This window comes from Linderina pennispora (genome assembly GCF_002104995.1).
Source record: "Linderina pennispora strain ATCC 12442 chromosome Unknown DL89scaffold_2, whole genome shotgun sequence".
NCBI classification, from domain to species: domain Eukaryota; kingdom Fungi; phylum Kickxellomycota; class Kickxellomycetes; order Kickxellales; family Kickxellaceae; genus Linderina; species Linderina pennispora.
The window spans coordinates 423,776-438,351 of record NW_024468250.1 but is presented as its reverse complement, the minus strand read 5'-3'; the positions used below and the strand labels follow the sequence as shown (position 1 = coordinate 438,351).

Below are 14,576 nucleotides of genomic sequence, written 5' to 3'. Positions count from 1 at the left end.
ATAGTTGTACCATGATCGGTGCTGAGCAGCCGTGGTGATGCCAAGGCGCCTTTCATTTCCGCCCTTTACTCAAGCATACAGTACGCAGCCTCTCTTCTTTTCTTTGCAAGCATGGAGTCGAACCCGCGAGGAATCCCGAAATCGCCCTTTGTCGATGACGTCGAGGCATACCTGAAGACAGACACGGTCCAGGCAACCCTCAACAAGTTCACTGAGGCTGCGAGCAAATACAAATACATGGAGAACTCGAAGCTGCAGCAGCGGCTGAGCCTGGAGGGCAAAATTCCCGACATTGAGAAGACGCTGAGCATGGTTGACTTTTTGATTGAGAAGCGCGGTTCAGACGAGCCCGTCAAGACCTTGTTCGAGGTCAACGACACCCTGTTTGCGCACGCAACGATCCCGCCCACCGAGACGGTCAACCTGTGGCTCGGAGCCAATGTCATGCTCGAGTATACCTTGGACGAGGCCCGAGAGCTGCTGGCGAGCAAGCTGGATATCGCAAAGAACAACCTGAAGGACACTGTCGAGGATCTTGAATTCCTGCGCGATCAGATCACCACTATGGAGGTCAACACTGCGCGCGTATACAACTGGGATGTAAAGCAGCGTCGTCTAGCCACTGCCGCTGCAGTTGCTGCGACACCTGCCGCCTCTGCGAAATAAGCAACCCGCTCTGCCCTAAACCTCATCTCTTTGAAGCAGATACGCTGGCCATTTATCGCTGGATCAGCCACTACCGTAGTCGCCCTTTCAATAAAAACCGCATTCGCACTTGCCCGCAGGTCTTTGCATTGGGCAAGCATGTTCTGTTTTTGAGATTTGGGGATTTTGGAGGAGTGCTATTGTAGAAGAACATTGAAAAGGAATGCTACGGACCGAGTCTTCTTTACGTGCTCCACCTCGGCTCGTAGTCAGAGTCGGCTGATGCAGGCTGCCTGACCCAGATCACAATAGTGTCGCCGCCGTCACCGTAGCACCTGGTTGCGTAGCCGAGCGAGGTCTGTCTTGGTAGGGCGACCTGGTCATAGGTGTAGAATATCACGTTACGCGGCGCATTAGGGTAGTACTGGAAGAACACGTCTTCTAGGATGTAATCGCTGCTAAGGATGTCTCTGAATAGAAAAGAACCCAATGCATCACGGAATTCAACCCTGTGTCCAGCCCTACAAGTGGAAGACATGAAACAATCAGCAGCTAGACGGCACCTTTTCCTCAGCAATGCTGATGAGCGATGCAATAACATACATGTGTAGATGTGTGAAGAGCAGACTTGCATTCAGTAGTCTGTGTCTCCTTCCAGAGGGTAGAGCAGTTTGAGCAACCAATTATAGTACAGAGCAAGATGGAATGAGAGCGAAAAGCAAGGGTGATGGCAAAGAGAGGGAAACGAGAGGCTACCAAACTAGGTATCGAACACATTGCGCTCTGCACTCCACATAGCCGATGGGGGGGGGGGTTTAAAAGGGCGTGCAACCTGTATGCTCTTGCTTTGAAAGGCCAGACACTGGTCTGAACAGTGCACAGCTTCACAGAAGACCTATGTGCATGGGCGGCACCGACACATCTGGACACATGCACTGAACATGGGATTTGCTATACCGCCGATTACTGTTACCTGGGTGTCACTGTTCTGCAACGCCAGAGGCGCGTCTTTCCGCCAAGCCAAAGCAAGATTTGCTGGCATTCGTGAAAAATGGCCATGTGTCATTGAAGGTGGCACTTATTAAACTCTTTGCCACGGTTTTGCAAGATTGACGCGCTGCTGTCGAATAAATGAAGCGGGATGATGACACAGAGCGGCAGCTGAAGGGACTCCAGAAATCAGGAAAATGGACCGAGAATAATGTAGGAGTGTCAGCATTCTTTGGCATAGATAGCAGCAAGATCGCCTGCATCGGCGTACCACAGGAAGGCATGGATGAGAAACTGACATGTTGGCTGGTGTAAACGCTTTGGTGGGCGAAGGAACTCCATGAGACAGGGATGTGTCTTCCTAGCGCAGTGACCAATACGATCGGGTGCAGCCTGACCAGCCGCTGGTAGAAACATCGCGATTGCATTTGTTGGAGGAGGGCAACGTGATATGCAGACTACGCACCAATGACACTCGGAAAAATGAAGGACGCATAGTGCCACTTACCTTGAACGGCCGCGGGCAAGAGACATGCCACGGTTGCAAATCGGCCACTTGGCAAGGAACTCCAGGCTGTTGGCACCTGGTGCCGACCTTTTGTTGGGCGCATTGATGCCCATGAGAAGGCTGCTAACCCCTGGCAAGGATATTACCTGGTTGGGCGTCTCAACATGAGTTATGTCTAGCTCATCAGCCGAGGCAACGTCTTGATCATCGTCGCTATTACACTCCTCCACCTCATAAGCTTGGGCCGGCGTTGCAGGCAGACCCGCTGCCGGCCGCGTGTAGCGCATCTGCGCCAGAGCAGCCACAGCGGTAGCACTATGGCCTTTGGTACCACCACTGTCCGGTACCTCAGTCCTGCACTCATAACCTTTACATGCGGGGAATCTATCCCCCACATGCAGCGAGCTTGGCGTTTGCACTGCTCCAAGCCGTCTGCAGGTGTCGCTCTGGCCAACCGTGGGGCGAGGGAGACTGCCAATAGGGGCAGCAATCATCTCTGGCAAAGGCTGGTTGGCAAAGTCCTGTGAGATCGTGCTTCGCAGCGACGAATTCGGGTATTGGATCGGCGACATGGCAGCATTGGTTGGATGCACCCGTGGTGTCCACCCAGAAGCATCGCTACTACCAAAACCACCCACGCAAGATGCAGGTCTGGTGCTGTGATAGACCTGAGCCGGATCCTCTTCCTCGTCGGATAAAACGATACCCTCGTCCTCGGTGCTATCGCCCTTGCTGATGCCCTGGAGATGACTGTTCCTGGCCAAACGTGCGCGGCGGAGACGCTGCTGGCAGGTGCTGCAGATATTTGCACGCAGCAGGTTGCGCTCGAGTGGAGGAGTGACAAACCTGAACCGCGGCCAGATGTCGTTGAAAATATCAATATCGTCTGCGCTGATCTGGCGGTAGCGGAAGCTGAGCAGCTGCTCGCCCTTGACTTTTTGCGGGGACACATGGTTGATTGAGCGCTCCTCGCAATGGCATCTCCCTTCGTGAAACCGCGATCGATTAGCCCGTGGGCAGGTCAGACAGTTGGCGCAGATACGACACCAGTTTTTGCGGTGGGTGAGCATAGCAGAAGGAATGAGATGCAAATGTTTCAGAAGGAAGATGATTTTCATGTACCGGCTCCACCTCTACGCGATGGCTGCCCATGTGCTTTATAATCTGCAATGGGAAGCAAGAGAGATGGCCGAGCTGAATATGTGACTATGGACTATATTGCAAACATGGTGAAAGAAGCAGGATGGGTACAAGTTAGGCTCTGAAGCCTGTGGTAAGACTGATAGAGTATGCGAAATAGGAGGGTGATAGAAGCAGCTCGGGGCACCGCGCGGTCAATATGACAGACAGACACAGGGAGTTTGCAATAATCGTAAACAAACGGGATAGCTGCAGCTGATTGGGGTTCTTAGTGACTAGCCTTAGCATAGTTATCTCTGTGTTTCAGCAGCACAGCTGCCTGTGGTGAAGTAGACGTATTTGAGGTTTCAATGTGTGCTGCAACTGATGGTAGCGTGTTATCAAGCATACTGTGGTGGCTCGCCTCGACAATAGGTCTGCTGTTAACAGAATTCCCTTGCAGGTAGGGAGGCTGCTGGTTAGCCATGGTGGTCTGTGTTGCTATGTATGGAATCGAGCGGCTATTTGTGATCTCCAGCAGCGATATGGCAGTCTGGTACTGTGCAGTGTGACGCTCATGAATCACGCTGATAGACGGCAAAGTTGTCTTTGGTGACGACATGCGGCTACGATGTAGCTGCAAGCCAGGGACACTCTGCGGCAGATGTACCTTGATAACTATCAGATCACCCATCCGCGGGATCTGCGACACCTGCGAATGGCGCGAGTACAGACACCCTTGTAGCTGCTCGCGGAACAGTAGCTCGGCAGGGGCACTGGGATAGTAGGCGTCAAACAACTCATGGAGCGTCATTTCACCAAAGACCCACTCACGGAACAGCTCAGCGCCTCTAGCATCTTCAAAGACGATGTTTATTGGCTTGCTATAGGAACAGTAAGGATATACTTAGTTATACATATACTTCTAGATCCTGTTTGATTCATTACAACAAAGATGCTGCCCAAACAAAAGCAGATTGCACAAAAGGGCGATGTTGGCTAGTACATAAAAGAGATCAATGTAATTGCCCCGACACCATATACATCAAGCAAACAAACTTAGAAGACAAAAATGCAGCGCAATGAATCTCGCACTGTGCTAATTCTCAGATAGCACATAGCACATAGCACATAGCAGATAACCAACAGCAGGTTCGGTTGGTGGTGGGAAAATAGGGGATACATCATATGTTTACTTACCTTCTTGCAGCCTTCAGATGAGCTTTTGCGCTGGGAATATTTTCAAACGATGTGCGCTCCAAACGACGGTGCAGCTGGTGTGCAGCAGGCTCTGCAGAGTTGGATCTCAGCATAGATATTGGAACAGTAGGTTCTAGGCTATGATCTGCTGAGGGCATATCATGGTGACGATGCTGCAGCTGCGGCTGCTGGTGCTGAAGCAACTTCTGCGGTGGCAACTGCACTGCAGAAATATCAGCATAGATATGTGGGTTTGAGTCTTCGGTACCACCACCAATCTCTGTGCTCGGGCGGTGCCCAGGCGGGGTCGACCTGGTCAGCAGAGTGGTCACGGGCATCGTCCCATTGTTGATGGCCCTGTGGGTAGTCGCATTGCCGCCTTGTGTGGATGCTGCTATGTCCTCACTAACGGTAACACGGATCGATCTACGGCGACGGAAGTCGACTGACTCGTCACCATCACCCTGCGGGTTTCTCATGCCGTCAATCGCACGGCGGATGCGTTGCTGGCACGTTCCACACAGGTTGGCACGATGCAGATTGCTCTCGATTGGTGGGACATTGCTGCGCATCTGGCGCAGGAGGCACTGCAGCGCTTTGATGTCTTGGGCACTAAGCGTCTTGAACCGAAAGTCCACAGTCTTTGGCCCCTTGTCGCTTTTCTTGCCCTTGCAGCTGACAACTACGCGCACTGGGCATTCGCAGCTCTTTGTGTTAAAAGCCTGACGGACAGTACGCCCAATTCCCTGGCAGGTTAGACACACGCGACACAGGCGGCACCAGTTGAGGTCGAAATCGATCATATCGGGCGGGGGTGGCTGACGTGGACGAGGGCGGCGCATCAGTATGTTTGATATGGGCGTATTAGCCATGTGTGGCGTGCCACTCTTGCTTCTTCTTGCATCGCTATCGCACTGCATAGGTGTTTGTAGGCAGAGTGTATGGATGTCGAAGTCTGTAAAGACGACAATAACAGGCGCTGGCTGAATATGCAGAAGTGTGTACTGGTGGATATTCTCGGGCAGAGTCGAATGAGGCTTGGTAAGGGTGCGGGGTAGGCCTATGGATATTTCATATAAGCGAAAAGTGTACAGGATTACTGACGCAGCCCTGGTGGTGGGGTAGCAAGTAAAATATAAAGATATCGCCAGCTGTGAAAGACGTGAAAGAGAAAAGATCGCAAAAAAGTGTTCAGGCAAAAATAAAAATGAAAACGCTGAGGCTGAAAGAGGAAACAAGCAGCGCTCACAGCATTCACACAGAATGTCTGCGTGTGGATCGCAATGCGGCGAAAAGCGGGTGAATTATTGCCAGTTGGGCAAGGAAGGGAAGTGGATGGCCAGTCGTCAGCGTATGCAATCGGAAACGGCTCAGAGTGAAGAGGTAGGCAATCCATTCCTAGTAATAGGATGTTTTGCAGAGTACGAGTGCACAACCGGCTCTTCCTGCGAGTGTACTGCCAGCCACAAGCGCGTGCAAAACAGACTGCACAGCCTTTGCGGAGCAGCTGCTATTGCCATGGTCTGCTGTAGCCACCCGTGCAGGGCTCAAGTGAGATAATAGTGTGCCCTGTTGTTCAGCACTATGTAGAAAGGAGGGGGTCAGCACTGGGCAGCCAACAGCAGGGGAATGCTGGCAGGAAAGCGGTAGACAAAAAGGCGCTGTTGTCACAACAGATGGCGTGTACTGGGTGGCGGTTTTTCAAAAGGGACTCTGTGTCATGCGCAAACCAGGAACCTGGCCATCAAACACTGTATAAGGTTGCTATGTACCTAGTGAATTAGTTGATACGAATGAAGTCTTTTCTTTTGGCAAAAGGGTGAGCAAAGCAATGGAACCCTCGAATTGAGATAGCAAATAGGCAAATCAGCCCAGCACTTGGGGGCGGGGGGAATGCAATACAGTTTATATATGTGCGAACCCACCACCTGCAGCCCCAAGGCAGATGACAAACTCCACAAAAAAGTGCCGGCATGCAAGCGCAGGTTTGCGTTTTTGTCCTCAGGTCCTTTCCCCGTTAACCACATAGCAGCTTGGCATTTCAAAAACAAGTGAGGACGACTACCAGTATTTCTGGATTCAGACATACAATTAGAGCGCCTTATTGTAGCCATTGTAAACCACCATGCACTGTATGCCAGACCCAAGGAACCCACCACCCCCACCTACCTGTTCCCCGTTCAAAACAGACGAGGGCTACGGATGCGGAGGAAAATATGCAGGAGTGCAAAGCGGGGTGCATGCTGAGACGCGTCTTTTTCCAGCTTGCCCGTGCCAATTTTTTCCGAGGATGAGTGACAATGGCGAAGCAGCCAGCTGCATGCGTGTGGTGGTTCGTGACTTGTCAAAGCGCATCAATAAGCCGCTCTTCTGATCATGAAGTCCAGATGTGACAGAGGGAAAGTGCGGGTTTGGAGGTAAGAGCCATTTCAGATAGCGAATGGGTCGGGGCTGGCTATGCAGGCGATTCTCGCGGAGGAGGTGGATATTCATGCTGTTGCAAACATGATCATGCACACATGTAGCTGGCTTCTTCCAGAGCAGCCATGCTGCTGTAATCTATCTGGCCAATTGTATCCTATCTGCTGGTGTCAGTGTCAATCATATGTACCATCCAGGCCACTGCATGCTATATCCGCTTATGCTACAATAGAGCGCCCTTTTGGAGCGACTTTTGCTCCACCCGCGTTATACTATGTATTATACTCCCCTACTGTACAGGACCTTGAGGCAGCAGCTACGAACAAATATATCTTTTTCGCTCAGACAAGATTCGCTGATGTTTTCAAAAACGAGTAAACAGCATGATCGAAAGAGACCAACGCGCATCTTATTATTCCTAAAGGTAGCTACGTCCGGATGAAATAAAACTGTGAATTCAACAGAAACGCAGTGCATCCCTTCTAAGGCCCTACTCCACACCTTTGAAATGCAGTCTAGGAGATGGCGGACACGGGTACAGCGGCCACCAAGTTCAGGTTGGGAGGCCAGATGAAAAGCAGGACCAACGGCTGCTATTGTGCCAAAGCTGCTATTTTTACCCAGCGTCACCGTGCCACCAGATAGCCCATGTGATGATATGCCCTTCGTAGATTACTACAACAGGACAGGGTGGAAGCATGGAGGGAATTCAAGGGAGAAGCTCGCCACGCATCCCGTGTACAGGTTTCTTTACTCGGATACCCTACCATAAAAACAATTCTCTCCACAGAAACATAGACCAGGCATCCATTGTATCTCTTGCCACTTCCAAGTCATCCCCGAAGCAAAGGCGACAATCGGTCACATATGACCTCTGGGCGCGTATTTGGTCGAGTATACCCAGACGATAGTTACTTTCATTCACGTTCTCATTCAAAATGAGGGGCATGCCTCTTCAGCACTCTGCAGCGAATCAGCGTGCGAGAAAACACAAAAGCACCAAGACCTTGGTCTGCAACTACGGCTTGGCTCAGATTATATCTCTACCTCGTTTACGAACATTATATGCATTCAGGAGAAACATGCCGCATTCTGTTGGGGAAGAAACAAGATGTATCCATAGTGGCAGCGACATGTCAGTGACAAATGGTGCTGGCTGTGTGCATGTGTCAGTATTCAAAAGCCATGCAGTGTAGCTATTGGACAGGGTTGATCTGTCGAGTATCAGGGCACCTAGATCCTAGGGATCTGAAACACTAACACCACTCAGCGGCCATGCCGCATCTAGGTTCGTTCTCTGGTATGGTAATCGGCGATTCCCCTACCCCTTGGAGAGGAGTACTTGCATAAATTGCTGCTGGTGCATAAAGTTGTGCCACCGAAAAGCGAGCAGGGGATTGACTTGGAGCGTCTCCCTCATGCGCCACTGAGCAACAGCTGTGTCTAGTTACGGCTCGGAAAAGGCATATCATTCAAAAATTCTTTTCAAGTAGCAGCCTGCTATCCTGTCGCACTACACACCTGACTATTGTAGTATTGTAATGCGCAGCTTCTCTTATGCCTGCAACTTGTGGCCCTGAAAGGAGTGCTTAGTTGTTATGCAACAGACACAGCTACCCTGCCATTTCAACCAAACCCAATGTGCTAGGTTGTCCACACGCATTGCTTTTGCTAATTATGCACCTACATATTTCGGAGAGTGAGGGCGGGCTTGCCATTTGCATGGCGACTGCATGTCTGCAAAGGAGCTGCACTGTCTTTCATCTTTGTAGTCCTCGCCTTCGCTCTCACTCTCACCATCCCATTTTGCTATGCGGTTGCCAGCCACTGGGTCATCACCAGGCTGGCGATGCTCTGCAGGCACAGGGTTGCTGTTTCAAGAAATATCAGCAGGCACTTATCACGCCACTCACTCAGGTGGCCAGTGAAATGCAATAATACGTCGTCCCCGCGCCAAATCACGGGTGGACGGCTGTAGGTATATTGTGTTGAATGTGTGGGGATTTTAGAGGTTATATTTAATACTGAAGAAAAGAGAGAAAGGGGAATAGACGAGTTGCGCAGGGGTATTTTCAATACAGTCGTCTGTGCAACTTATCAAAGGCTAGATTCTACCTCCATATTGTAGGCTGTAGCGGGGGTCTCGTTGGCGCCTGGCTTGATATCACCTGATTCGGCTGACATGTCGACGTCAGGGACAGCCGCAGCGGGCGCGCAATAGGTATAGGCGTATGTATATCCAGCATACTCTATTGTTATGTGTACATGCGACACATAAAGTTATGCTTACTGACATTCGGAGTCTAGAGTCCCTCTGCTCCACCATGGGCAAGGCCGAAACGTATACGTACAAAGGCCCAGGCAGACAGCCAGCCTTCCTGTTTCTCCATATACCTGATATCCACCCATCCCTTAGCTTAACAATGCCCAACACCGAGGCATGCGCAGCCACAGCCATAGGCGCCAGAGGTTCGAGACAGGGGATACACAGCAGATATCGCCGATACGTCCACATTTATTTGCAGACCATGGCCTGGTTCCTGATCTACTCCCTGTGAGCTGGCAGTTTTATAAACGCCCGATCCACAATGCTCCAGCTCATCGGTTAAGTTTCAAGTTTCAAGGGCTCTCGACGTTCCACGCTGCCATTGGCTGAGCCTGATTTCTTATATTGCCGACCTTTTCCGAAACTCAACCGGGCTGGCATTTCCTTCACCTCTCATCCACACTTTGCCTTCCATTCACTTTTGCAATCCACTTCACCCGTTTTTAACTTCTGAACCGGAAAATGTCGCTGGCACAGCCTACAAAGGACGAAATTACCACAGTATTCAAGCAGCTGAGATCCAAGCAGCCCGAAAACAAGGTTTGCTTTGACTGTGGCTCGAAGAATCCGACATGGTCGTCAGTCACGTACGGCGTGTACCTATGCATTGACTGTTCGGCCGTGCACCGCGGCATGGGCGTCCATATTTCATTCGTTCGCTCAACAGTGTTGGACTCGTGGACGTGGGACCAGCTGCGCACAATGAAGGTGGGCGGCAACAACAATGCAGCAGCCTTTTGGCGCCAGAACGGCGGCGCAAAGTTCCTGACCGCAAAGACCGGCAACGACACGAAAACCAAGTACACAGGACGCCAAGCTCAACTGTACAAGGCGCACCTGCAGCAGCTGGCAAAGAAGGACCTGCTGAGCTCGCATGATGGCCGTGTCATAGTTGCAGGCGCAGAGGTGGCTGCTCCAGCAGCAGCTGAAGACGACTTCTTTGCGCGCGAGCTGTCGGCAAGCTCGTCTAAGGCCACGTCAGAGGAGCCCACTACAGGTCCAGTCCGTGGTCTGGCTCCGCCCACAGTCATTCTCCAGGCCGACGAATCGGACTCTGCGCAGGCCGACGACCAGGCCACAAGGGCCATTGAGGCCTCCGCTGCTTCTGCTGCTGCGAAGCCCTCCACAGCACGGGTGCCTGTTGCACGAGTGATCCAGCCCTCTACCACTGGGTCAGCTACCAAGGCTCGCACGGCTGCTCTGAAGTCGACACCAAAGTCGTCTGGACTAGGAGCAAAGAAGCTGGGAGGAGCCAAGAAACTCGGCGGCGCAAAGAAGCTGGGTGCCAAGCCCATGGTTAACTTTGAAGAGGCTGCTGCCCGCGCCGAGGCTGAGGCTCGCGAGGAGGAGCGTCTGCAGGCGATGCGCGATGCGGTCACGGCCTCGCACTCAAAGGCTAAAAGCAGCGCCAGTTCAGCAACCGCCTCTGTGTCTGCAGCAACCACGGCAGCGAGTACTGCTGCTGCAAGTTCGGCTGCGCGGGGTGTCCAGGGCTCGAGCACAAAGGGCGATGTGGATCAGCTTTCCTCGGGGGTAAGCCGGCTCGGATTTGGTGCCATCGGCGGCGGAAACCAGTCCGGGACCGGCCTTGGATTTGGATCATTCGGCACAATGGGTGGCAACAACAGCACAGGATCGGCACAAGAGCGATTCCAAGGGGCCAAATCCATCTCGTCCAGCCAGATGCTCAGTGGAAACACACCCGCTGAGCCTGAACTCAGCTCGTCGACTGCACGCTTTGCCAACTCCAAGAGCATCAGCTCCAGCCAGTACTTTAACCGCCCGCCGCAACCTAGTGCCCACACACGGGCTGCTTCCGGCGAAATCGACCTGCAGGAGCTCGGCGCTAATGCGCGTGATCTGGCCCAGCGGCTGCTCAACTCGAACGAGGCGGATAACCTGCGGCGCATGTGGGCGCAGGGCGCGTCCAAGCTGTCAGAGTATCTGGATCAGCTCCAGGAGCGGTAAGCGGCCCTAGTTCTGGATAGCGAAGCCTTGATGAATATACCTTTTGCCCTTTGCACCTTACCTGTTCTCCACATTCCCTCACTGAAACACGCTCAAGTTTACACACCGCATTTTTGGGAACGGCTTGGGATTGCATGGAGAAGGGTAATATACAGTGAAAAGCTAGTCTTTGTGTGGAAGATCGCCGGTAGTGCTGGCATAGTCAAAGTGAGGGTACACCCAAGGGTGGAGACGTGAATATTAGTAATTCACCAGGGGTGGGGTAATGAGGCGGCCGAGAGTTTGGTGAATTGCTATCCGCATATATGTGGGAAAATGAACTTTATGGCCCTTAGATGACCAGCAGCCCTTGGCACACATCTCTGCAGGTGGAATGAAGCAATTATGTTCCATATAAGGCTGACAGGAGGTCCACCGCCCTTCAATACATTCAACACTTGTCCCCTATATCTTCTACAGCCCATTGAAACACGAGCGGTACTTCTCTCTTTTCTCTGATCAACCACACCCCACTGACGACAGACTCATGCAACTCGTCACTTCCTTCGTTTTGCTGGCTGCCCTGGCCTCGGCCACTGCTCTGCCGCCGCAGGCGCACATAAATGGTGGCAGACGGAGCGGGCAGCGGCTAGACTTGAATGCTTCCGTCGACCAGGCTGGCATATTTGGATTTAACGATGGCGCTGGCATGTTTGGGTTTAACGATGGCACTAGCAAGCTCTTGAACAACATGCCGCAGATGCCCAACCACAACGATATCAGCAATGTCAACTACGACGAGATATATGGCGACCACGCCTCGAACATCTATTCTCTCTATGCATCGGCATCATCTAGGCTGCAGGCCATTAGTGCTTCGTCGTCTGCTTCAGTTGCCAGCTCCTCGGCCATCGCTGCTGCTCTGGCTGCCAGGTCTACCCAGATAATTCAGTTCCCGCAGGTGGTTCAGTCAACACAGACAACAGTGCTGACTGCTGCTGGTTCGCCAACGGCTACCATAACCCAGGCACAGGCCACTGCTGCGCAGACCCTTGCCTCCATATCCCAGGTAGTTCCGTTTATGGATCTTCCGCTGTTTTACTCACAGCCAAACCTTTTACCACAGATGGAGGCTGACCTTCAGTCAATGCTGACGGCCCCGCCAATGGCTACTCAGAGCCAAATGGTGAACCAAGGGGCTTCTGGTGGTATATCGGTCGTCTCGATTATTCCTGGCACAGCGTTTGTGGCGGCAGTTCCGGCCACTCCCACCACTGCGCCGGCAGCTGCACCTGTCACTATCCCCTCGGGCGCTACGCTGGCCACCAACATGTTCATCCAGAAGTCGACTGCAAGCCAGCCCTTCCGCCTTGCGCCAACAACGGCCTCGCAGAAGCTAAAGTTCAATGATGCCCAGAACGTCCATGATGATGAACAATTCCAGTTCCCTGCTCAGCCAAAGTTCGACCTCGACATCACGTCATTCAACACAGAGGATCCTGCCAGCCTGCCGTTCACAGCAACGGCGGCGTCTGGGGTTACTCACAGTGCCCAAGCCCGGCAGGGAGTCGGATACCTGGGGCCCGCCCATTCGCCAGCTGATTCCGTGCAGCCACCCCTTTATCCAGCTCCTCCTCCTCCGGCGTACCCTACTCACACATCAGCGTATTCTCCTTCGGCGTACCCTAGTCAGGCACCTGCATATCCTGCTCCATCGCCTTCAGATGAGGATTGTGATGACACCCCGTCTAGCCCTAGCAGCAATGGCTATGGCGCACCCCCTCCGGCATATCCTACATCGAGCAGCGACGATTACGATGCTCCACTACCTCCCCCACCACCTCCCCCAGCATATAGCACACCAAGTAGCCAAGGGTATGCTGCTCCACCTCCGCCTTCCTCAGCGTATAGCGCACCAAGTAGCCAAGAGTACTCTGCTCCCCTCCTCCTCCCTCATCATATAGCGCACCAAGTAGCCAAGGGTATGCTGCTCCGCCGCTTCCTCCTCCAGCATATCCCACACCGAGTAGCCAAGGGTATGCTGCTCCACCTTCTCCTCCCTCATCATATAGCGCACCAAGTAGCCAAGGATATGCTGCTCCGTCTCCGCCTTCCTCAGCGTATAGCGCACCGAGTAGCCAAGAGTACTCTGCTCCGTCTCCGCCTTCCTCAGCATATAGCGCACCAAGTAGCCAAGGGTATGCTGCTCCGCCGCCGCCTCCTCCAGCATATCCCACACCGAGTAGCCAAGGATATGCTGCTCCACCTCCGCCTCCCTCAACGTATAGCGCACCAAGTAGCCAAGGATATGCTGCTCCGTCTCCGCCTTCCTCAGCGTATAGCGCACCAAGTAGCCAAGGGTATGCTGCTCCGTCTCCGCCTCCCTCAACGTATAGCGCACCAAGTAGCCAAGAGTATGCTGCTCCCCCGCCTCCTCCCTCATCATATAGCGCACCAAGTAGCCAAGGATATGCTGCTCCGTCTCCGCCTTCCTCAGCGTATAGCGCACCAAGTAGCCAAGGGTATGCTGCTCCACCTCCGCCTCCCTCATCATATAGCGCACCAAGTAGCCAAGAGTATGCTGCTCCACCTTCTCCTCCAGCATATCCTACACCAAGCAGCCAAGGGTATGCTGCTCCCCCGCCTCCTCCCTCATCATATAGCGCACCAAGTAGCCAAGGATATGCTGCTCCGTCTCCGCCTTCCTCAGCGTATAGCGCACCAAGTAGCCAAGAGTATGCTGCTCCCCCTCCTCCCCCCTCATCATATAGCGCACCAAGCAGCCAAGAGTATGCTGCTCCGCCTTCTCCTCCAGCATATACCACACCAAGCAGCCAAGAGTATGCTGCTCCGTCTCCTCCACCCTGTCAGGGCACTGGTGGTCAGGGATGTGGTTCCCCTGCACCTGCACCTGCGCCAGCTCCTGCATATCCACCAAGCGCCGATGATGAGGATGATACCTTGGAACCTGCTGCTGCGTATCCTAGTACAGACAGCCCAGTGTATGGTGCTCCCCTGTCCCCGTCCCCACCGGTTTACTCCACTGCAAGCAGCCAAGGATATGCTGCGCCGGTGCCACCACCTCAGCCGACTTCGTCCGGCGCATCGTCCGCCGACTCAGGGCCTATTCCATCTCTTGGCTACTTGCCAAATTCACCGAGCTCATCGAGCGCAGTTCTCAGCTACTCGGCTAGCCAGCCAAGCCCTGGCTACTCGACGATTGGGCTTAGCTCCAGCTCTATTGGATATACCAACCCGGTAGTGACAATCTCAATTGCCTATGGTGCCTCCGACGATGATGACTACGATACTGACGATGAGTCGCCATACAGGCCCAAGAAGCGCCGCCATCATCACCACAAGAGTAAGGAGGAGAGCAGCACCCCTGCGTATTCAGGATCAGTGGCTCCTGCATATGCT

General features: G+C 53.1%; 7 protein-coding genes across 7 annotated transcripts; 3 read left to right on the top strand and 4 right to left on the bottom strand.

Annotated features, from left to right (window-relative positions):
• Positions 1 to 236: 236 nt before the first annotated feature.
• On the top strand, positions 237 to 794 carry DL89DRAFT_265009 (Prefoldin alpha-like protein; the record flags this gene model as incomplete). The annotated part of the gene is made up of 1 exon (XM_040886479.1): positions 237 to 794. A coding segment is annotated over one exon (430 nt), but the record flags the coding sequence as incomplete, so codon positions are not given.
• On the bottom strand, positions 778 to 2,878 carry DL89DRAFT_83221 (uncharacterized protein). Its single transcript, XM_040892128.1, has 2 exons — positions 2,144 to 2,878; positions 778 to 1,166 (listed from the first exon to the last, which is right to left on the bottom strand). The coding sequence occupies exons 1-2, from the start codon at positions 2,713 to 2,715 to the stop codon at positions 890 to 892; spliced, it is 849 nt and encodes a 282-aa protein (XP_040746155.1). The 5' UTR covers positions 2,716 to 2,878; the 3' UTR covers positions 778 to 889.
• A 478-nt stretch (positions 2,879 to 3,356) lies between these two features.
• On the bottom strand, positions 3,357 to 5,680 carry DL89DRAFT_265008 (uncharacterized protein). Its single transcript, XM_040886478.1, has 2 exons — positions 4,463 to 5,680; positions 3,357 to 4,146 (listed from the first exon to the last, which is right to left on the bottom strand). Exons 1-2 carry the CDS (start codon positions 5,332 to 5,334, stop codon positions 3,552 to 3,554), a joined length of 1,467 nt encoding a protein of 488 aa, XP_040746154.1. The 5' UTR covers positions 5,335 to 5,680; the 3' UTR covers positions 3,357 to 3,551.
• Positions 5,681 to 6,575: 895 nt separating this feature from the next.
• Positions 6,576 to 7,230, bottom strand: DL89DRAFT_265007 (uncharacterized protein; the record flags this gene model as incomplete). Its single annotated transcript, XM_040886477.1, has 1 exon — positions 6,576 to 7,230. A coding segment is annotated over exon 1 (243 nt), but the record flags the coding sequence as incomplete, so codon positions are not given.
• Positions 7,231 to 7,404: 174 nt separating this feature from the next.
• Positions 7,405 to 7,951, bottom strand: DL89DRAFT_265006 (uncharacterized protein; the record flags this gene model as incomplete). The annotated part of the gene is made up of 1 exon (XM_040886476.1): positions 7,405 to 7,951. A coding segment is annotated over exon 1 (182 nt), but the record flags the coding sequence as incomplete, so codon positions are not given.
• Positions 7,952 to 9,443: 1,492 nt separating this feature from the next.
• DL89DRAFT_265004 (ArfGap-domain-containing protein) lies at positions 9,444 to 11,303 on the top strand. The gene has a single exon (XM_040886475.1). The coding sequence runs from the start codon at positions 9,672 to 9,674 to the stop codon at positions 11,175 to 11,177; it is 1,506 nt and encodes a 501-aa protein (XP_040746151.1). The 5' UTR covers positions 9,444 to 9,671; the 3' UTR covers positions 11,178 to 11,303.
• Positions 11,304 to 11,613: 310 nt separating this feature from the next.
• DL89DRAFT_83090 (uncharacterized protein) lies at positions 11,614 to 14,499 on the top strand. Its single transcript, XM_040892127.1, has one exon. It carries the CDS (start codon positions 11,704 to 11,706, stop codon positions 14,416 to 14,418), a length of 2,715 nt encoding a protein of 904 aa, XP_040746150.1. The 5' UTR covers positions 11,614 to 11,703; the 3' UTR covers positions 14,419 to 14,499.
• The last annotated feature ends 77 nt before the right edge of the window (positions 14,500 to 14,576 follow it).